Source organism: Argiope bruennichi, chromosome 2 (genome assembly GCF_947563725.1).
Source record: "Argiope bruennichi chromosome 2, qqArgBrue1.1, whole genome shotgun sequence".
Lineage (NCBI taxonomy): Eukaryota > Metazoa > Arthropoda > Arachnida > Araneae > Araneidae > Argiope > Argiope bruennichi.
In genome coordinates this window covers 8516882-8541169 of record NC_079152.1, presented here as the reverse complement: position 1 = coordinate 8541169, position 24288 = coordinate 8516882, and the positions used below count along the sequence as shown (strand labels likewise).

Below are 24288 nucleotides of genomic sequence, written 5' to 3'. Positions count from 1 at the left end.
ACATAATTATAATGATTTTAAAAATGAAAATGAAAAAGAAGAAAAGAAAATAACCAATTCAAATCTGATTAAGTTTAGAGTAATTTTTCTTAAAATTTTTTACCCACAAACCTATCTACATTCAGTAGAATTCGGTTCAATTATCGAAGATTATGATGTCACTACTGTCGATAGTGAAAAGGAATTTTCTCTTGAACAAAAAATTATAATTAGCGATAAATTAAAAAATTTCAACGAACCAAAATACAATACAGAAATCAGTTATATCCAAAACCATCCGACGAGAAATCGATTTATTTGAAGATGAGGTAAATACTTGATAAATGTATTGCTAACAGTACCACCAACTAACGTAGGTGCCGAAAGAGCGTTTTCGACAGCTGGTAATTTTCACACAAAATTAATTTTCAGGCTTAATGACAGTACAATGGATGCATTATGTTTTTTAAGATCACATTTCAAAAATTTGTAATAGTACCACAGACTGAATAATGATATTTACACTTTTTTTGTGATTTAAATAAATAAGATGTTCCTTTACTTTTTCATGATTATATACTGCTATAATTTATAAGTTACAAATTATTTTTTGTAATATTTACACTCTCTAACAAAACTGGCAAATAAAACAAAAAAACATCTGTGTTTTCTTTCTTTTTCTAAAATTTCTAATACCGGTATTAAAACCGGTATCCCGGTATTAAGATTTAAAAAATACCGAATACCGGTATTGAAATTTTGGTCCGGTATTGCAATCCCTACATGTTACCCATGAAGAACCAAGAGTTGTAACAGAACAACTACAGTTTCTTCATGTTATTCTTCTCTGGACATGGATGGTTAACAGGTTGGAGAAGATATATCTATTGTTGAATAAATATAACTTCCTCAATCAGCGCAGTCCACATACAGAAAGCAAGTCTGAGCTCCAAGATAAATTTCCTATCAATATTTAGGAGACACAAGATATTATATCAGTATATGCCAGCCAGTTACAAATGCTTCTACAATGAAATAATAAATTAGAGGGCGCCAACCACAATAAAAAAGTACCTTATCCTATAGATTTCTCACTCATTTATTTTGCTTATTATATACAAATCCAGTACGGCTTTGGTGTGATATTTTCATCTTTGTAATTAGAGTAAAAGGGATTCGTTAATGAATTCACTTCCATTTTAAAGCGGTTAGCTCCACTTAGGCAATATTTTTTCTTAATATCCAGTGGACCAAACAATAATTAGTTGACATTTTCATATCACTTGTAATATTTTTTAATCATAGAAACTTATTGATTTAAGTTTCCCGGAAATATAATGAAAAGAAAAGGTTTTTTTTTGCATCTGTTGTAAAGTTAGTAAAATAGAGATAACTTTTTTATGAAAATAACCGATTCATTTATGTGCGATATTTTTAATACGATATGTATCTTTTGGTTTGTCCAGCAGTTTCCTGTCTTTATTTATCATTCATTCAATTTTGTTCAATGTTGTATTATTCAATCAAGTTTTCATTTCAATATTGGAATATATTGCTGTAAAATGCGATTACATTAAAAAAAATGATTAGAAGTAAAAAATCTATATAAGTCAAAAAATTGCTATTATTGAAGAGAATTTTTTTTTTAAATTTTAAATCTTATAAAAATTATTTTCATGTTGCAATATTTATGAAAATGATCGCATAGAAACGTCGATGCATATGTACCAGATTTCATACCTCTAGATCAAATGATCTGTTCTTCCCTAACTTACATTCAGAAACATATTAGACACAAAGAAATATTCCGTTTCATCTTTATTAGTAGCAGAGATATGTTACGTTTAGATTCCACTTTTAAGCACACAAGCAATACATAACAGGCAAAAATTATTTAATTTTCAACATACTGAAATGACTACAACGGAAATGCATTTATATACATAAAAAAAACAGATTTTATTAATTGAAAAAAGCATCCATAAATAAAAGAAATTTATGCTCATGCGCCATCGTTATAAGCTCAAAAATTCCCAGAAGTCCTGCATTGATGAACAGGCCTTTTTCTTCATCTGCTGGGATGAGGACGTCTTCGCAGACCCTCTTGTTCAGCTCAGCTATCGGATGAATGAGAAATTCGAAGAAAGACACCGTTTGCTTGCCGCATCTGTTTCGTGCCTTCTCGGCCAGGCACTTTGACACTTGATCTGTGAGTCTGCAAAATAAGAAGTTATATTTTTAAATTTTTTTTTAAATAATAGCATATTTTGATGGTCAGATAATTAATTCACTGGAAACATTGTTTGTGTTATTTTCCTTAAATTCTTCAAATTCATGATTTCCATAATTTTTTTAAGTGGTGAAAAGCATCAGAGTAGTTTTATTTTAAAAGATTTTTATTTGGTTTATTCATTGTGCATATGAACAGCCTTTATAGTGTCTAGTCCCATGACATATTAAAAATGAAACTTTCAGATGAAACTATCTTTTAATTTTCGCGATACTGTAATTTCAGTTTTTTATTTCTTTCCTAAAATACACAGATATTAAAAAAATACACCTTCAGCTGGCAACACTGGAAAAAATTACTCGATTATTTAGTCAAAAATAATAAAACGATCTGAACTTCTGTCCAACAATTAAAATAACACAAAAAATATCCTTAAAAAAACTACAAAAAAATAGGAAATTTTTGTATGACAAATAAATCGGCATTATTAAAAACACAATTTTTAGAATTTTAAGTGGTGTAAAAATCAATTTAATGTAATAATATATTCGGAAGTTATCAAGGAAAAAAATAAAATGTCTTTCATTTTTTTAGTAAGTATAATTTTTGAAAAAATCACACGGAGGTGCACGTTCCGACCCTCAAAAATGCCAAATTTGGTAACCATAAGTCAAACGGTTTGTCTTATAGAACGCCAACAGACATATTTACATTGTCTTTATTATTAGTAGAAATAAAACTGGTAATAAATGCTGCACTTGGACCATAGCTACAAGGGACTTATACTGTAACGTTAATTCAATTAATTATTTGTGACGGAAAATAAATAAATTATTTATTAATGATATAAATATTTTTTGTGAAGAAATTGCTATGTAGTTGTAATTATTGAACAATTAAATACTAGTCTTCCTAAGGGGACAACTCATTGTTTATAACAATATTCATACAATAATATTATCAAACTTTAATAAGAAACATTGTATCATAAAAGACTTATAAACTGCATCATATCATTTAACATTAGTAATAAATATGGAGTGTTCTAATTGATCGCAAAGTGGAGAAGCTGAATTGGCGAAATCGCCCCTGGAGTTGAGATTGGAGTATATTAAAATTTTATTTTCCGTTATCTTTAAGAATTGGAGGGTGGAAGCAGCAGGCAACCACTGACGAGGTAACTAAAATTGTGAGTTTCCAAATGAAACAAAAATTGGTGAAGTCGGTACAACCACTGTATTTGGGGGGGGGGGGGGGCTCTATCACGGTTTTTCTCCAAATAGTATGAACAGTGTAGCAGTGATTTTGAGATTTCAGATAAATATGGAAGGTGAGTAGATTGGTGGCCTATCTAGGTTTCATGAGCTTTCATATAAAATAAAAACTGACGTCACTATTTTTCTCCGTAGAGAGTTCTTTCAAAATTGGAAAGGGAGCAACGATCAATGAGGATGCATCTAAGAGTCATAAGTTTTCATATGAATCATAAATTAAGAAAATAGATCCTGTGATTGGGGCTGCAAGACTAAATCTTAATTTTTCTTGGTTATCTATCCAAATAATAAAGATGAATGTGTGTATATATGTGTATGTTGATTGATTCAAATTGCCCTACAGCTACCAGATTTCGCACATAAAGCCCCTTTGCACAAGAATAAAAAGGCGAACTTCGGTACAATTTAAAAAAAAATTTAATTAGAATTTTAATCAATTAATTAAGCTAATTTTTTTCATTTTCCCCAATAACTTTCGAAAATATCCCTGTACAAAATTAAATATTGCTGAACAAAATTTTAAAAAATGTCTTTTTAATGGTATCAATTTAATAATCACGCGAATTTTTATTAAATTTTGGTAATTTAAAAATATATATATTTTCTTCTTATTCCAACAACTTATTGCATAGTTACCTTGAAATTCAAATCATTTTCAATGTTTATTCATGTATTTAATCGCTCAATTTTCAACCATTGTTGAAAGATTGGCATGAAGGATTCTTTTTAATATTTGCTCAATTTGCAAGACAAATGAAGAAGTGAAGTTACAATATCGCGAAATTTAGAAATTATAAGAACCAAATATTTACGTTTTTGCTATGATATTATGGGACTCTCTTCATTAGAAAAGTTCTTGACCTCAACTTAAAGTGCAAGCAAGAGACAATTAAGACAAAATAAGACAATTCAAATAACACGACTGTAATGTCAAACAGTTTGATGGAATCATGAACATGAAGTTATATCTAATATTTATCTGAAAGCCAATATAACCAATATTCCTGGTGTATCAACTAATAGCTCGAGACGATTAATTTTAAGTATATGGAGATTTTAAGAAAAGGCTAATGGTTCTTTTTTTAAGTAAAAAAGAAAGTATTTAATTGCACCTTGAGAAAAGAAATTTGTTTGATTTCAATTTGAAATTGAACTGCAAGTTCAGAAAATTGAAAATTTGAAATGATTAAAATTAAAATAGATTGTTATTGGATTGAAATATTACGCGAAATATCAAGTAATTTGCGGATTTATCTTGCATATTGATAAGAAGACTTCTAGAAGACTTCGATCAACTTACTTGGCGCAGCATGGCCAAATCTGGCCCTTGCGCCAAAAAACCCCAAACTTACTAACTAACTAACTCGATCAACTTACTTGCAAGCCTCTTTCTGTCCTTTCAAGAATTCCCGGCCAGTTAATTTCCCTTTCACAACATCAAACACCGGCTTGTAGCATTCTGGATCTTTAACAACTTCCACATAACATTGCTCATGTGCCATAAAATCTAATAAAAAGAGTTGCAAGAATTTATCTTCAAATGATAAATATGAATGAAATGCTTCAAAATTTACGTAATAAATTTCATTAGGCGGTTTAAAATCCTCTATAGTCTCTAGCAAGAATAAACATTTACTTCAGATAGTTTTCAATTTTGTTACCTTGGTTTATGTCTGAGCCTTTCTTACACGCTTCCGTTACAACGTAGCTAACTGCATTAGCTTCTGGAATAAAATTCATGCCACAGGAAAGAGTGGTTTCTGTGAGGCACTTCGTCAGTTCTAATGCCACTTCACCTTGGAGAAAAAAAATAATGAAATATATATACATAATTGCTAATAAACAAACCTCAGTGTACTGAAGGCTCTGAAATGTTTAATGTTTAGAATAAAATTTCCATACGTTTTATTTCAGTCACTTTTACTTTTTAATTTTCTTCTGTAATTTTAAATAATCTCTAATTTTAATCATTTTATAATCTTAAACAATTTCATTTTAAGCAATAAAATAAATAAATTTTGTAATTGTAAACAATTAGCTTTTAAATAATGGATATGTGAGATCACTTCACCATCCATTCACTTAGATATCTTAGAGAGAGCAACGTGTCAGTTCTCTCGTCCATTTTAAATCATAAAAGCAACGACTTCTTCTTCTCTTTTATGATATATACTTAATCAACAATCCAATCAAATAAGACTGTTAAAAATTTCCATATAATAATATTATTTTACCAATGCGTCCGAAAATGGCATTGTTTTTGTGTTAAACTATCAAACATTCTCGATTGATACCCATAAAAATATTCTAAAATGATCATTTCTACTAATACTGATCCATTTCTGCTGATTCTTTTCTGCAATTTGATACTTTATAATGATAATCGTAAGTCGCTTACAATGATTTCAGTATCAATACTCTATTTATGAAAAAATAGAAGGAAATCCTAACTAAAATTTGATTTGCAGGTACAAATTGTTATATTGATCTTTATCTAAAAGCCTTTGAATACTGAAGAAAATCCTAATGCTAATGTAATACTAATCAGATGTAATGCTAATCTAAATACTAATGTATCCCTGTATACCTAATGAAAATTAAACTATGCAAGCCACCTTTGGCGATCAAATGTTCACCCATCGTATCAATAACATTAATTTAGCAATGCCAAGCGACTTTGGCATTTATTACACCTTAACTCACCAAACAACATCTACATCTACTGCATTATATCTAGTATCAACTAGCTGCATCTACAGTTTACTACATCTTATCACGCCAAATGAAAGTATTATTTTGATTTATAATTACGCAATAAGAATGGAACATTCTAATTGATTAGCTTTGCATAAAAATTAAAGAATTAAAGAAATTAATTAGTGAAATCTCTATACTTGTTGAAATTGAATTTCTGCATAAATTTTAATTTGAGGATATCTCTAGAAAAGGGAAAGCAAATAAGAACAGACTACCATTAATGACGTATTTAAAGGTCATAAACTTTCAGAAAATAGAAAAATGAGTGAAAACGGTGCAACGATAAAAATTAGAGATCTCTAACGCGATTTCTCCCTCCCTCCCCCCTTCCTGCACATGCATTAAAGAAGTATTTTTGAGATTTCTCTAGCAAATAGGAAATGGAGGAAGGCGGAGAGCTGCTGATGACAAATCTAAAATTCACGAGTTTTTAAACTACTTGTTGGCGAAAAAGGATCAGTGATTGGACCTGGGAGATTGATTATTTTAAACATGAGCCGTTTATTTTGAAAATGGGGCGAGTCCATTTTTTTTGTTATTGCGAGATATTTAAAAGTTTGCGTTTCAATAAATTAAAAATATTGGTAAGTATTATTAGATAGATATATTTTTTGTATTTTGTGGTACCATATAATGTAAGTTTGTAATCCAATGGTGTTTACAACGCAGATTAAAAAAATAAGAGTTTTATTATAATTAAATGGATTTGCCTCACTTTCAAAATGAATAAATTATTGTAAACGTACGTTTAATTGGGAAATATTTCAGTTGCATCAGCCTTTTTTTAATAATAAAAACAAAATGCTATTCAAATTTTTATAAGTATTTAATCATTTGATAAAAAGTGAAACAAAACAAAGATATTTTAGTAGAAAATATAACATAATAAAAAAACAGTTCAGTTTTATTAAGAATTTCAATGAAATTCTATATTTGCAGTTTATACCCAGGTATAATTAAATTTAATTTTATTCAGGATTTAACATTTTAAAATATTCATGATGGACGGGGGGTATATATGGTAATAAATCCATCAAAACCTTATATTTTCCAGATGTAATAAATCTCCTTTTTTTCATACATAAAAAAATAGTTTTATATTTCTGAAATTACGTGGAATTATTTGCCTTCCTCGTTGTATTGACAAATCGGTAAATTTAATTTCAAAATCTCGTTCTATCGAATTTTGTTGAACATTTTGTATGGTACACCTCTTGTAAATCTGATCCAGCATATAGTTAATCAATTCATGATTTCTCCATCGGTATTTTTCTTTCTTTTTAAAATCGCTTTATTCAGAGGTTGGGTTGAAAATAAATTCCCACGTTTAATTTTATGTACTAAAAATTTATCATGTTTTTGACAATTTTGTATTACTTCATAGTAATCCTGAGGAATATGCAAGAAACTGGTTTCTGGATTGAATAGCTACTGGATAGTTCCACTCCAAAATCACGAGCATTCGGTAGAAAGGAATGTCCTGAATATAAAAATTTGTGATCAATGATATTTATTTCACTGTCACTGGACTGAATAATTGGTGATGGAAGTAAACATAATATTATCGAACATACAAAATTAAGATATAATTTTTATTACTTATGAAAAACTGTACAATCACCGATTTTCATTATCAAAGACAGATAGACAGAAACACCTTAGATTTCAGACATGATGTCAAACGGCCACATTTGCTTCACCATACAGCAACCGGAGTTAAATTTTACTATAATATATTCGGTCAAAAATAATTTCAATCTAAGACGGACTTGCACCACTTTCAAAATAAACAGATTTTCAATACTGTTAAGAGCTAAAACTTCCATCTCCAAAATACTAGAATCTGATTTTTTTTTTTACTTTAAATTTTTTACGCATAAAAAGGATCATAACAAGTTTTATCTATACTACCATTATCTCTATTTTTTTCGAAAAATGGACTTGCCCCACTTTCAAAATAAACGGCTCATATACGTATGCAAAAATTTTAAATGAAGCATTTTCTAAAATAATTCAATTCACTGCAACTTAACATCTAAGCTGTCTGGCTATTCATTTTCTCACGGAATTTAAACACTGAATCAAATATTTTTCTTCGTCTCTCTTGCTTACTTTCTACCTTCCTTTTTGATAAGTTACATCGTGCTCTCGCCGTAATTTGTGCAAAGTATATTAAGAATAAATAAAATTTGACTGTTTCCCAAAAAGGATGAAGAATAAGAAAAAAAAAAAAAAAAGAAACGATTCCTTCTTCAAGTTATGTTTTGCACTATATATTACATCGTTGCCTGTTTCACATTTTGTTTCACAATTTATTTGTACTTTTACTATGGATTTACGATTTATTGCCATAACATATTTTGAATCGCAACATTTTGTGTATTCGTTTCGTATGTGTTTTATATTTTTATGCCCCTCTTTTAATATGTTTTAAGTCTTTTTCTGCTTTACTCCGGTTTATTTTTACTTTGATTTTTTTAAATTTTTTTTATTATATTTTATTTGTACTTTTTCTATTGTTTATTATTTTGTGTGTAAGTGCCTATTTATCTGTGTCTGTGTTACACGATATCTGGTTTAAAATAATATGCACTGAATGCAATATCCTAATGTTGCCACAAAATAAATATTCCATTATTAAAAATTATTTATTATGAATTTTATTTTAATCATTAAGATGAAAAATTTTAAAAATGGGATGAAGAGTTAAAAAGTAATACTTACAGTAATTCTTATCCATATCAGATACTAAATCACTAGTAAGTGCTTTTTCAACGCATCTAGATCCTTTATCATTGAAGCATTCATTTTTACAGGACACGGATCCAATTAAAACTGTGAAAGAAATATATTACATTGCTTTAATGTAGAAATTATAATACTTTGAAGCGGAAAATAAAGCCATTATGAAAAATCTTTTTGAAAATTTTTTGTCTGGCAATAAAATGAAGTGAATATCTAAAAATCTGTTTTCGTCACTGTTTGGTTAAAAAAAAAATGTAACCCAATAGTTTTTGGCATGGATATGTTATTTGAAAACGATAAGGATAACTTTAAAAGGAAGGAAACGTTCACAGGAATCCAATGCATGCTCAATAACTTTTTCAAACTGAACGAACTTAAACGCACATAAAGTGTATCTATAGTTAGGTAGCAACCGTTAACAGTTTTCGATTTATCTTAAGAATTAAAGAAATTACTGTAAATAATTTTTCATCTCTTTATATAAAATTGATTGTTTGCTTATATGTTTTTAATGCAAACTTACAGCTCTTGTTCGATTTTTTAAATTTAGCGCACGTATTCTTCAAGACAACAAAAAGGCTCGCTGTCAACTTTTCACAGTCCAAATTGAATTAATTAAAAATTAAGTAAGATTTTTGGTATTTCTCAAATATATCTTCCAAAAATATTATGCGAAAAAAATTATTTTTATTCTGTCTTAAAACACTAACAATTTATCTTTTTTATGACACTCTTGTACAATATTTTCTCTGGTTCTAAAAATTGTTTTAATTTATTTGAAACACAATAATTACAATGATTTTATCATTATTATGAAACCCAAACCAATGTCATTGTTTCCTAAAATACTCAGTCGCTTGCCTTCCCTGTGTTAAAATTAAAATAAAATATTTCCTTTGGATCTGAGCACCGAAATAATACTTCTACGTTCATTTTTTTCTCGTAGTATGTACACTTTTTAATTTGAACACTCAGTGAGCTAATGTAAGCAATTAAAAGTATTACGAAAAAAATCAGAAATCAATAAATTCTTTTAAGAAACATGTGCATTCTGGATACTTAATAAATCAACTGACTTACAATTATGCAATTTGTGTAAATTCATAAAATCAATTAAAGCACAAGATTATGATAGAAGGAACCCCATTTAATAATAGTATGACTTTCTTTCAAAAAGTATACAGACCGAAGAATAAATATGAGACTAAGAAATAAGAATAGAAAGTAAAGAAAATTATGTTAATTGAATAATAAAGAAAATAATATTAAAAGAGGAAATAGGAATTTTACTTTCAAAAATAACAAAATTGAAGGAAGTTTTTTGACAAAAATATTTTTAAAAAGCACATTTTGATATTTTTTTCCATCTAAATAGCTAAGCAATAACTTAAATGTATTTTGTGTAAAGAATATTTTAATCATTTTTTTGAAAAGATAGCAAAATGAATTTAAAAATAAGTCTACATGATTATGATTATTTGAATAATGCTTCCCTTTTTGCATTCATTCCCAAAATAGATAAAACAGAATAATCCATTTCCCAATATTCAAAATTTAATCTAACGATTTTATATGAAAAATTATATGAGAATAAAAAATATAAAAAGGAAAATTTTAAAACAGGATTTCTCTGGAACTTTTCAAGTTGAGACCCCATTGCATCTACATAAGTAATCCAAACACTGTCAAATAATTCCAAATTTTTTCCAAGATTATATAACGAAATACAAAATAGAAATTTAAAGCATTAATTAATGAGGAACAAAACGAAATGAAATTAAATTAAATTTGTTGAAAAATTGAAAATTTTTCTTAATATCGAAGATTTTTACATAACACGTATTTTAATGCTTCTGAGACTTTTCTTAGGATCAAGGTATCTTTAGTTTGAGATGCTTACTTTAAAAAGATGACTAAGCTGAAAGGCTGATTTTCGTCTAAAATTAATCTTTATTCAATAATTATAATTCATGAAAAAAATGTGTTTTTATAAAATTGTTTGAAGTCTTTGAATATCTGAGTTCATTTTTTATCTTTCTAATTTATGTTTTAATATTATTGCGCATTTTTAATACTATTTTCCATTACTATTTATAAAAAGTTCATAAATTAAAATTTAATATTTTTTTAAAGATTTAGATATTAAAAACTTTTAATGTGTTCTGCAATTATTAAATTACAAAATAAGCTTTATAAAGTTTCACAGTTGCTTCAAAATACAATAATAAATAAAGAAAAATTTCTCAAGATTTATCAGTCGAAAGATTGCATGTAAAGACTTTACGGAAATAAAGGAACTTAATGATATTCAGCAACTCAACTTCAAGATATTCAGAAATTTAGTAATATAATTCTTAAGATATATCTTATTTATTTTGTAAAAATGACTTAACAAAGCTATGAATTGTGAAATTTTTACTTTATATCACTTTTTAGCTAAAAAAATACATATGACTTCCATATTCTTATAGTATTTTAAATTTTTAACAAATATATTTCTCGTCTATAAATGTTTATTTCAACGCAATTTAAGCATTAATACAAAAATATGAACATTTTAAAACTTTTTCAAAAAAAATAATCATGTTAAATGTAATGCTATACTGGGAATTATTCACAAAAATACATTTTTAATAGGAAAAAAAAATTTTAAAAATTACCTGATACTATGAAAAGGATGAAAAAACCCATGTTGTTACAATATTTTTCATTTAAACTCCTATAGCCGAAGAGCCAAAAATAAATAAAAACGACTTAGTATCTGTTACAAAATTTATCTTAGAATTATAGCATACTGATAATTTTATTTTATTAGTTGCTTTTTTCAAGTTTCAGACGAAAATTATCGGTATGAGTGCTATACCATCTGTTTTCTCTAATTTCGATAAAAAAAACAAATTATATAAAATTTGCAAGGACGAAAGTTGGATTTGAAAATTTCCCACGAACATCATTTTAGCAGATATTTATAAAATATTTAGGTAATCTGAAAATCATAAAATATTCGAGTGAACTTTTTTTTTTAGGGGACATTTTTCTCCTTCAGTTTCGCCATGTTAGTCTAGTAGAAAAGTCTTCGCTCCGAGATCGGGGGATGCTCAAGATTCGAAAGTCGTTATTACCGGCGAACGTTTGTGTAAGCGTGTCAAACGCATAATTTCGTATGGCGAAATCGTCTTCCACGGGTGTTACACGGAAGCTTAGGCAGGGGAAGGCTGGGAATAAAGTTTCGTTCTATCCAACTTATCACAATTTAAAATTATGAATTACGTGTTAAACGGTTTTTATATTACATGCAAATGGAATGTAGTTATAACTTAACCCTTTGACTACATATCTATTTGAAACGACTTTTATATTGGAAGTGCATTTAATTTTTGGAACATGTGAAGGCAGTAGCTTTTACGTATGAATTCATTTATTTCTTTTTATTCCGAATATATATTGCTACATGACATTAAGTTAACTTAAGCTAATTAGAATGATAAAAAAATTGAAAGATCAATTCAAACAAATACGGAACGTTCTGATACGTCTAATGTACCCAAAGGGTTAACCAAGTTCTTCGTTTTCTACCAAATTGGAATCTACAGCTCAGAAAAGAATTTTGAATAAATAAGACATTATCATTAATCTTGTACTGTTCAATCAGAATATCATGCTGCATGATGTTTGACTAGTTAACAATCTATAAAACAGAGTCAATAAATCATTCTGAAGTTTGACAAAAAGATTTAATCCGTAACAAGCTCGTGGGGGGAATTATATTTCCTTGATTTATCAATTCACCGATTTTCATACCTCAGTAACTGTATGAGATAGTTTTTCTTGTCTTGAATCTTTTCCATTTTTATTGTTTTATTGTGTCTGCTATAATATGAAAATTTAGGGATACGGTCTCTGGTATGCAATATACATACATACATATATATATATATATATATATATATATATATATATATATATATATATATATATATATATATATATATATATATATATATATATATATATATATATATATATATATATTGCACGCCAGAGACCGTATCCCTAAATTTTCATATATATACATAGTAACCAATCAAAAGTAAGAAATATTTTGAAAATGAAACCAAAAAGGAAACGAAATGAAATAGTTTCGGAATCGCAATTAAAAATTAATTCTTATTCAAACTCGGATTATTTCGGAACTCGGAAAAATTATTTCTTATTATTCTCGGATTGCCGAGATGGTGATAGGAGGTAATAATGATAACACCATTTTTGTTCCTACCAAGATGGCTAGAGCCACTCACCTTATGGGAAGCTTCTCATACCCTTGTTGAAGCTTCTCACTCCCTAGTGGGGCAACAAGACTAATAAATAGATTATCATACAAAAATTATTTATATATATATATATATATATATATATATAATTATTATATTAAGGGTATTCCGATTATCCCTTAAACAAGTAAATTAAAAACTCTATCTAAAAAAGAAAGAGAAATTAATTTTTTCGATAAGTATTAATTTATGAACTAAGATAATACTTCGATTTCATAATATTATTTAACCGAAGTCTCCTGATTGTTTCGAAAACGAAATGTATCAATAAAGTGATATGGAAAAAAAGAGTGTCAAAAATAAACCATTCCCATACAAATAAATGAAGCAACTACTGCTAGTTACATCGTGCTGCCATCTATGGGTACGTAATGCAACAAGTTACCGCTGTTTTATAATTTGCAAAATTGAATCTAAATTTTAAAACACGCTATTGAACTTATGAAATTCTCACATGATTCATCGAATATGGAAAACCCTAGATAAGAATGGCATCTATTTTTGAATCTTGAATTTAACGTAAGCACACTGAATTGAGATTTATTAGAAAGCGGCAGATTTCGGTTCATCTTTTAATACTTAAAGAAAGACTCAAATATTGAGATGAAAAATATACTCTTTGTTGTGTTGTAGGTCATTACAAGATATCACTTTTTAAAATCATTTTTTCTTTTCTAATGAATTATAGTTAAAGTAAGCCACTCCAATATTATTGTATGCAATTACAATTATTACTCTGTACAATTACAATTATATACAATTGTTATTATGTACATGGTCGACAAATAAGAATTATAATTTAAAGAATAATTCATAACTTTTATGAAAATTCGGATATCAGAATCAAAGCTCTAATTTTTAAGTAAAAATATATTTCACCAATTTTTAATGCGATCTTCTTTTATTCAATTTTAATTTAGTTATTATTATTATTTACTGCTTCATAACAAAAATGTATTGAATATTTTCCGAAATGTCAAGTTTTATAAAAATATTTCACAAAGATTTTTTTTTTTTTGAAATCAGTAATATTTTACTTTAGTATGTTTACAATAGGCTTACTTTTTACAATTCCTGATGATAAAGCTGGTATGGAGAGTAGAAAATTTTATCAATTAGTTTTCTTCAATGAAAAAATAGGGGCAACATTTTTTAAATTCACAAAAACATTTTTAATAAATAAAATGATTAATATTAATTATGATATTAAAATGGTGTTATAAAACTATAATCAGGAGTCTAAGAGATATAAAAAATGAACTCTTTGCAAGCTCCAATACCTGATAATTATTTATTTCAATAAATACATGGGCTATACATCTCAACAAAATAATGTTACAAAACATCTTAGAGAGGAATATCGTAATATCGCCTAATTTTAGACTATTTATTTTGCAAATCTGAATATCTCAAGCTAAATAATAAACTCTAGTGGTCCAAAGAATGACGGTAAAGCCGTTTTCTCTGAACGTTTCGTGGTAAAAGTCTCTTCATTTTCTGGCAAAATGATCTCTTCACAAAATCTCTGATGCAATTCAATAGCGGGGTCATACAATGATTTAAAATACTTGACCACTTCCTCGCCGCAAGCACTTCTCACCTTTTCCGCAGTGCATTTGGTCATTTGGTCAAGATGTCTGAAAAAAATAGTTCGAAATTTGTTTCTGTTAGTTATTCTATAATAAAAATCAGCAGCTGTGGTATCTTTAAAAATTCTCGAATACCTTACTTTTAGGTTTTATTTTATGACCCCCCCCCCCCATACCAACTCACTTAAAATGAGTCTTTGTCAAGGCAGTAAATGATACGAGTGTTTAGATTTTTATTTTCACCATAGTCCCACACATGGGCATTTTGTGCTTCGTTATATAATAAAGATAACCGAGTACGCATTTTGGGTGCTCTTTTCAAACTAATCGAAACCAAAATTCGACGCATAACTGCAATTTTAGCTGCAATATCGCATACCAAATTTCATTTATCTAAGTAGCTATTTTTTTAGTTATCCTTTCTATAGACCGGAAGACAGTGAACTATCCAATGGACTGAATTCAAAACTTGTTACTCATCTACACATTAGACACTAAAGGCTGGTTCAAAATTTTGCCTATCTGTTTCTTTACGATACTATTTTGTCTTTTAGTCACTATTTTGTAAACTTTGCCTATCTGTCTCTTCATGATACTATTTTGTCTTTTAGTTACTATTTTGTAAATTTTGTCTGCCTGCCTCTTTATGTTACTATTTTGTCTTTTAGTTATTATTTTGCAAATTTTGTCTGTCTGTCTCTTTATGTTACTATTTAGTCTTTTAGTTACTATTTTGTAAATTTTGTCTATCTGTTTCTTTGTGATACTATTTTGCCTTTTAGTTACTATTTTGTAAATTTTGTCTGTCTGCCTCTTTATGTTGCTATTTTGTCTTTTAGTCACTATTTTGTAAATTTTGTCTGTCTCTTATGTCTGTTATGATTTGCATTCGGACAAATAAAGGAAGAAGATTCCCTTAAATGGAGTTTGGCCAAAATTTGAAAACCATGTTCAAATCTGGTGTGAAAATAACATACTAAATTACATCCTTCTAGTTAAGCGTATTTGATTCATTATGTTCGCTAACAGAAGACATAATTTCAAAAATGTGTTTTTAAGATTAAATGTTTTTTTTTTAATGTTGAGAATCGCCAAAATGTCTAGTACCATTTTTTTTTTTTTTTTTTACTATTACAGAACTTCCTCTGCGCTCACATCAAAGAATGTGAAACGGATGGTGTTGGTAGGATTTCGGTTCATTTCAGTTATATTAAGGTTCCTTTTATAGAGTAACACTAGGGCCATTTTGGGACAGATCTCGTCATCTTGAATCGTGGTCAAATGACAAGGACGACACCCTCTCTCCAAATTTTCACACCCCAGCAGCGGGAAAATGTTTGGCTCCGATGGATTTAACGTGCAACAGAGCCGCTTACACGAAGGTACTTCTGTGGAATCGAGTGGCGAATCTGAAACCCTCCGGTCCCGAAGCCAAAACCTTACCACCACCTCGGCCTACTTTGGTTAGGAATCGAGCACTCTGGCGTATCGTGTATCGAGCATGTGGCGTGTTGTTCTTCTTCTGTCGAAAATAGTAAAATCAGTTCAGTGGGGTTAGAGGGGTCAGTCGTATTTCAAAAGAGTCTGTTTCATGGAGTCGATTCGATTTTCTTGTTATTGCTGATTAAAATATACGGACCAATAAATGTTCTAAACCTTTGAACATTTGATACAAAAAACCAAATTTAATACTCACCTATCATGTTGGTGATAAATCTATAATAGACTTCACCCTTATAGCGCTTTGTGTTTTGGAATTATCGCGTATGTATGCATAAGGAAAATGTACGTACATATTGACAGAAAGATGACCTACAGTTTGATAAAAATCTACAAATTTAGTTTTAAGCCCATATACCAAATTTCACCTGTCAAGCTCAAAGCTTTTTTAAGTCATCTTTTTCTCTGAGATGACAGTGTTCATACTCCTAAAGGGAAACCACAGATATGCCGATAGAAATGCGACATTGATCTATTTGCGAGTAAATAGATGCGTACAAAACACATATACCCTGAATAATATAATATTTCAATAATGTTAATCTTTTGTTTAGAGAATTCGTAGGATTACTATCTATTTCCTTAAGTTCATTTTGTATCACATTATTTCTGAACATAGGACATCTAATTAAGTGACAATGTGTACAAACGGGGAATTTAGCAATGATGACACACACTCAGATGTAAACATATTTTAGTAGGTGCGTGGCCGAATAGAAGAATCTTTTGAAATTTTAAAACTTCGCTTTATTCCCTCCGGGAGGCATGCAAGAAACGATTATGAAAGATGCGTCAGTCTAGATGGCACATAAGAGCAAAAGAGAGCGAAATGTTCGTTTCAGTATTTTTAACAATGAGATTTTGATATAGATTTCTTTTAGGTATCTTTAAAAGAATGGAGTAAACGTTAGGTATTTTTATCCTTCACTCGGAGTGTGAGAACCTCCTGCATTCAGCAGTTTTACAGAGCACGTGTTGGATTAATTAAATAAAAAAGGATGAACTGGATCAAGAAATAAGAGAACATTGTACAAATGAAGTTAATATGGGTTAACTTAAGATACAAAGTAGGAAATTAATTAAAATTTAAATTGGATTAAGATATATCATTACATGCACACTCATGCGTATATATGTGTATATAAATGTATTTGTGTATGCAAGTATGTAAAGCATTTTTTGATTTAAAGAGGAACATTATTTATTCTTTAGCAATACATTTTATTCTTCATGATGTTACGAAAGGTATTCAACTTTTATCCATCTGTAAGCGCCATGACTAGAGGGAGACGCTGGCCGACGAAAAAGGAGAAAAAAAAAGGAGGCCGTGAAAAAATATTTTGGTCTTATATAATTTTAAAAGGACATGTATTGAAACAGCGTTTTGAGTTCGGATAGAATTTTTATTTAAAAATAGGAGCCGAAACAACTCATAAGTAATGAGTTGTTTCGGAAAATGAAAAATAATTGTTCATTATTTGTGTTGTTCATTATTTCAAAAATTATTGTTCATAATGAGTGGAAAAATGATTGTTCGTAGATCAGGTTATTTTGGAGGTATATTGAAATTATTACATGTGTATGTTCATAAAATTATGAAAATAAATTATTAACATGTCGTTTAATTTTAAAAAATATTAAAATTTGAATCTAAATTATCTAATTTATTAAAGATGGGCAAAAATTGTTTTCCGATGCTTTTCTCGTTATTTCTTAATTTTTTCATAAAAATTTCTAAAATTATGTTTAGATAAGTGTTAAGCAACAAGAAATAAAATATTGTTCTACTTGAATTATACGAAGGAAAAAAAGAATACCTGCATGTTTCCTTTTGAACGTTCAAAACTTCTTTCGGAGAGCCTTTACCCAGAATGTTCAGAACAGGTTCAAGGCATTCTCTGTCTGTTATTCCCTTGGTGATGCATTCCTTATTTCTATCCAACTCTGCAGGAGAAAGATTACGATGCGTTTAGAAAATTAAATTAATTTGTTAAAGCATCCATTTGCAGTAAGTATTACATTAAATTTTTTTCAACTTTTTCAACAGCACGGTGAAGTTTTAAATAATTCATTTCATATCTTTAGTTTTACAGCCGGAAAAGTCAATATTCCTTATGAATAAGCTGGTTGCCAAAGGCTACTAGTAATAAGGTATTATTCACAATTTGGGAATTATTATTTGTCGTCAAAGACAACTAGTCATAGGGTATTATTCACAGTTTGTGAGTTATTATTTGTCGCCAAAGGCAACTAGTAATGAGGTATTATTCACAGTTTGTGAGTTATTATTTGTCGCCAAAGACAACTAGTAATAAGTTATTATTCCCAATTTGTGAGTCATTATTTGTCGCCAGAGGCAACGAGTAATAAGGTATTACTCACAATTTGTGAGTTATTAATTGTCGCCGAAGACAACTAGTAATAAGGTACTATTCCCAATTTGTGAGTCATTATTCGTCGCCAGAGGCAGCTAGTAATAATTTATTATTCATAATTTGTGAGTTATTATATGTCGCCAAAGGCAATTGGTATTACTCACAATTTGTGAGTTATTATTTTTGCTATTAATCAGTATCACAATTTGCGAGTTATTATTTTTGCTATTAATGAGTATCACAATTTGCGAGTTGATCTGTAAATCTTAAACTGCTTGAGCACATACCTTCATATATCTTTGAACCTTTCTCACATATTTTTGCTACAATAGAATCCACTTTTTCGGCAACGGATTTGAATTTCAAATCGCAGTCAATAGCCGGTTTGGTCAAGCAACCAATAACTCTCTTTTGGAGGCTACCTGTAGAGATATTTCCATTTTTTATTAGTATTTGAGCAAATTTTCTTTTTTCTTCTCAGGACAAAGATATTTGCCTTTATTCTAATGGAGAAAAAATGTGAGTAAATAAAATTAACTATTATATCTGATCCACGATATTATCAACGCTATTGTAAAGGCTAAGATCTTTTGCTAATGTCTTAGAAAGTAAAAAAGCCTGAATTTAATTTCTGATTTTTTTTTTATTTTATAAAAATATTATTTCATAAAAATTCAGAAAATTTCATATAATATAAAATCACAAAAAGTAAATAAAAATCTTGAATTAAATTTCATATTTCTGATTTTTATTTTACAAAAATATCATTCCATAAATGTTCATAAAATTTCGTATAATATAAAATCACGAACAGAAAATGAAAGCTCGAATTTAATTCCATATTTTTGATTTTTATTTCATAAATATTGTTCAAATTTCATATAATATAAAATCACGAATAGAAAATAAAAAGCTTGAATTAAATTTCATATAACTGATTTTTATTTTATAAAAATATTATGCCACAAATATTCCTAAAATTTCATATAATATAAAATTATGAACTACCAGCCAAAATTTAAAAATAAATTAAAAATACAAAATATTGACTAAAAATTACTAAATTGTACATAACTTGAAATTTGATAAATATTTTTGATATATTTCAGACCAAATATCAATAAAAGTGTTTAGACTTGATAAAACGCATCCACATCTTTCCTTTATTGCCTGAAACACAAAAATAAATGCAGTACACTCCCAAGTATCCGGCCTAATGTAGTGGAAAGGTAGGCCGGATAAAAGAAAAAAAAATATGATAGACTAACGTTCTATGAACTCATTTTGCCCCACAATACCAGAAGACAAAGTTTTTAATTTTTCTTATTCTTACTTTTATTCCATTTCCACTAGTTTGTACAACACACCACTTTTCAATTTCTGCTCAATTTTTTTTCCCAGTCCCCACTGTAGTTTGCCCACCGAAGATATATTTTTTGCTGTTACACCAGAGTCTAGTTGCTGTAGAGCACGTAATTTCTCCTCTATAGTCTTTACATCTTTTTTCCATTTAATATCCAATTGTAAATTTTCGCTGTGGCACACTTATAAAAGCAAAGCATACCCCCAAAACAATTTAAGAGTACCATACGTACTGTGCAGTTATAATCAGGAACAAATGTAACAATTGAGGTAGAATATACACCGATGAAACAATGAACAACGAGCAGAACACTGCTCTTTTCCTGTGATAACTTGTAGTATGGACACAAAACGTAGGAAGATCGTAGAAGATCGTTACGATAAAAGAAAACTAGGCCGGATAGTTGCGAACCGGATGCTCTGAAGTATACTGTATGTGAGAAATATTGAGATTGCTTTTCGTATTTTATTGATTTTTGTTTCATCAATAAAATACGTTTTAACAGCAAATGCTCGAAATTTATATAAATCAACAAAATTTATATCGAAATTTTCCCCCCAATTCAAATTCTATACTTACAAAACGAAAAGTCGGATAAAATCTCTTTTTGCAACTGACGATTGCACTCCAGTGATTTTTCCTTGAAGCACAAGGTGTCGCCACCAGCAAATCCGCACAGAGCTGGAATGATTAAAGTGTTGAAATAATTCATAGCTTCCATCAGGTGAAATATTTGATTGTGATTTACTACTTAAAAATGAAAACAAGAAGATCAAGCATATTTAAATCCGTGTATAGCTACCACTAAAATAAAAATCATTCTTTAGTATCGGAGCATTTTGAACTCGCAACACATTTTGTAAAGAATTTTGTAAAGTTTGGTTTGGTTTGGTTATATTAACGTCCCGTTTGAAGCAACACTAGGGCTATTTTGGGAAGGACCTCGTCATTTTGAACCACGGTCAGATGACGAGAATTTTGTAAAGATTTTGCATATTTTTCAATCCTAGTAATATCTGTATTCGGCACGAACTGATTGAATCTGCAACATTTGCTAAATATTGGTGGCAGTTAAAGGTACATTTAAATTCCTTTCTGCTTTAATATTTATCGTTATTATCTTAAAAAGATGTCAAAATTTCGGTTAAATTAATTAATGAAAATTAAATCGCCAAACAAATGCTCTGAGATGCATATTCCTACCCTCCAAAATATGTAGATGCCAATTTTGTCAGCTCTAGGTCAAACGGTCTGACATGTAGGGCACCACCATCAGCTTTATTATAAGTAAATTACCTGAATATATAATTTTCAATAAACTTGTTTAGAAAATGCACTAATTTGTTAAATTGATATAGAAAAATGCCAGTTAGTAGTTTATATATATACGTAAATCTGACAAACTTTTTGCAGGAAATGTGTATAGAGTGAAGACGCCTTGTTGGATATTAAAAAATTAAGCCTTGTAGGAAAATAAAGGAAAATACTTTCTCTCTCACTTTCTGGATTTTCAACGCTTTGTAAAAATGCGAAATTGTAGCTTTTTTTCAGATATTCTTTCTTTTCATCTAATTCGAAAATATTTTTTCCTACTTCTAATCACTTTTTAAAATGGATATTTATGCAGAAAAGTATACAACTGAAAACTAATTAAATTTAGAGATTCGATTTTGATAAAAATTTTAAAAAATGAAGTTATTTCTTAAATTAATTTTCTATTTTAATATGACATTGAGGAATTTCATTCAATTTTATCCTTAAAAATGTATTTAAGTAGTTGAAAAATTGATCCTAAGTAACTTTCTGATGTTAATACAATAGTTTCCATTCAGAAACTTAAAGTGCTTAATGCTTTCTTTATAATAAAATATGCAGCATAATAATCTAAATATATAAAGCTAACGTACGTCCCACAGAAATCGAGCTTATTACTAATTGTCGAATGGCAACATCAAATATATACCAAATATAATTCAAATTTCAGACTATTTCAAACATTGAACATTTTTACAGCTTACTGAATCAAACGCTTTGCTTAGCTAATTAATGCGGCTGCAAAATATTATTTTAAGTGTTCCGAAGATAGCTCGTCATATCAACAAAGAGGGCATTTAGTCAGAAAAAAAAAGAATATATAAAAGAAATCAAGAAATAGGTTTTTAAAAATAAAGTTCAATCAAGTCCAAAAATAGGCTTAACTGCTATCAGATAAGCAATCGTGGTAAGACTTAAGATTGATGTACGTTTTCTCGCCAAGCACATTAAAATCGTGCCAATCGTCCAAAACTTCTCTGAAAATCTGCAATTCTGCTTATATACCAGAAATGTTAACATGGTTTTTAAAGTTGCAATGAAAATTGTTACGATTATATTTGGCGATAAATGCTTCAAGTTTGGCACCGTATATTAATTTTAAGTCGTCTAGCCATAATCCTTATGAATTGCCTATAGAAACTGATGTTCATATCTTTCAAAGCAATTATCTTATAAAAGAGCTTTTTGTATTGTCTTAAGACACAAAAAAAAGCCTCTTTAATGATGTAAATTTCATTTTTGTACAATTTTTCATTTCAATAATACTTTTAATTCCATTTGATACACAAATATTAAAAATGTTTACAAATGTTAACAATAACACTAAACGCAATCAAAACATTCAAGCACGTGTTTTTAACAATCATTAAATCCATAGTAGGATTTTCACTTCAGTTTTGATTTCGTAATATATACACTTTGGAAATTGCAGTAAATTGCTTTCATTGTTTAGTTTCTGTGTTTTAGTCATACCAAATTATAAGGTGAAATATTTTTTAAAAGAAATGCATCCTATATTAATAAGTTAACAGTTTAAAAAGTTAATAATCTAGGTGAATAAACTAGTTGGCAAAGGCGGCTAGTAGAATTCAACATAAAATGTTGATAAAGTTTCTTATTTCCAAGCAAAGTTCCTTCGAAATATTATATTTACTCTGATTATCCGTGAAAAAATATATTCTTATTTTAAAATCTAACATCATTAATACATTTATGAAATAACCACTTATTTCATAGAATGAACAAAAAGTGTTGAATTTTTGTGGAACAATTTTTTTTTTTTACAAAAAATACTTATTATATGGAATAACCGATTGTTGCATTCTAATGGTTGCCAATGAATTGCAAGAGAAGACGGGTTTTTTTTTTTTTCTGATATAATAGCAAACTTACCTCCGAAAGCAAATAAAATGAGCCACTTCATGTTAAATTATATAAAAGCTGACAAAGTATTTCAATACATGCAATAATAATATTGACAGTTTTGTTCTTTTTATGTTCTTAGATTAGTCAGTTATCAGAAAAGAAGTTCTTCCGAGACAAAAATATTATCAGTGTGAGCTTTCGAACAGGTGTTTTCTTATTATCTGTCTCATATTCATCAGCATTCCTGCTCGATATATTAAAAATATTTTCACTTATCGCATAAGAGATTTTACAATTAATGCACGATGTTACTCGATATTCTGAATACTTGGTGATATCGGAGCATATCGCAACAATATTGCAAGATGATGCAATTTGCTTTATGTTATTTAGATTCTTTATGTTAATGATTCTTTTATGTTAATTAGAATAGCTGTTTTTGTTCTTAAAGCCTTACAATCAATTTGAAATGATAAAGTCGTCTACTAGACCGGGTGAAAAAGTGTGGTGCCGCTTCTTAATTAACCTGTTAACTAGGTATAACGAAATATTTCAATGTAAAACGGACGGAATATAAGTTATTTATCCGGTTAACATGAGGTACCTTGAAACTTATACAAGGTGATTCATAAAGAAATATATAGTTTTAATTCACTATAAATCAAGAACAAATATCATACATCCCCTATAACATAATTGTATATGGTTATTTTAAGTTTTGTTATTAATATTAACGCTCCGTTTCAAAGAAACAGTAGGGTTATTTTGGGACAGACGATCTCGTAAATTTAAACTGCTTCCAGATGACGAGGACGACAGCTGAGTTGTAACCCACACTCTCAAACTTCCACACCCCACCACACTAGAGGAAGCACATTTGTCCTCGATGGATTTAACGTGCATTAGACCCCTTACAAGACGGTTCTTCGGGGGAATTAGGTCTTGAACCTGAAACCTTCCGGCTC

The 24288-nt window shown here is 28.9% G+C and overlaps 1 protein-coding gene across 1 annotated transcript; it reads right to left on the bottom strand.

Annotated features, from left to right (window-relative positions):
• Positions 1 to 1778: 1778 nt before the first annotated feature.
• On the bottom strand, positions 1779 to 23460 carry LOC129961602 (uncharacterized). Its single transcript, XM_056075108.1, has 9 exons — positions 23351 to 23460; positions 20723 to 20824; positions 19068 to 19202; positions 18223 to 18349; positions 11646 to 11704; positions 8965 to 9075; positions 5145 to 5279; positions 4861 to 4990; positions 1779 to 2194 (listed from the first exon to the last, which is right to left on the bottom strand). The coding sequence occupies exons 1-9, from the start codon at positions 23379 to 23381 to the stop codon at positions 1942 to 1944; spliced, it is 1083 nt and encodes a 360-aa protein (XP_055931083.1). The 5' UTR covers positions 23382 to 23460; the 3' UTR covers positions 1779 to 1941.
• Between the last annotated feature and the right edge of the window lie 828 nt (positions 23461 to 24288).

Coding starts and splice junctions, on each gene's coding strand:
- LOC129961602 (XM_056075108.1), bottom strand. CDS start 23,381: ATGAAGTGGCTCATTTTATTTGCTTTCGGAG. Junction 19,203..20,722: donor TTTATCCGACTTTTCGTTTT/GTAAGTATAGAA, acceptor ATATCTCTACAG/GTAGCCTCCAAAAGAGAGTT. Junction 18,350..19,067: donor AGGTTCAAAGATATATGAAG/GTATGTGCTCAA, acceptor TTTCTCCTGCAG/AGTTGGATAGAAATAAGGAA.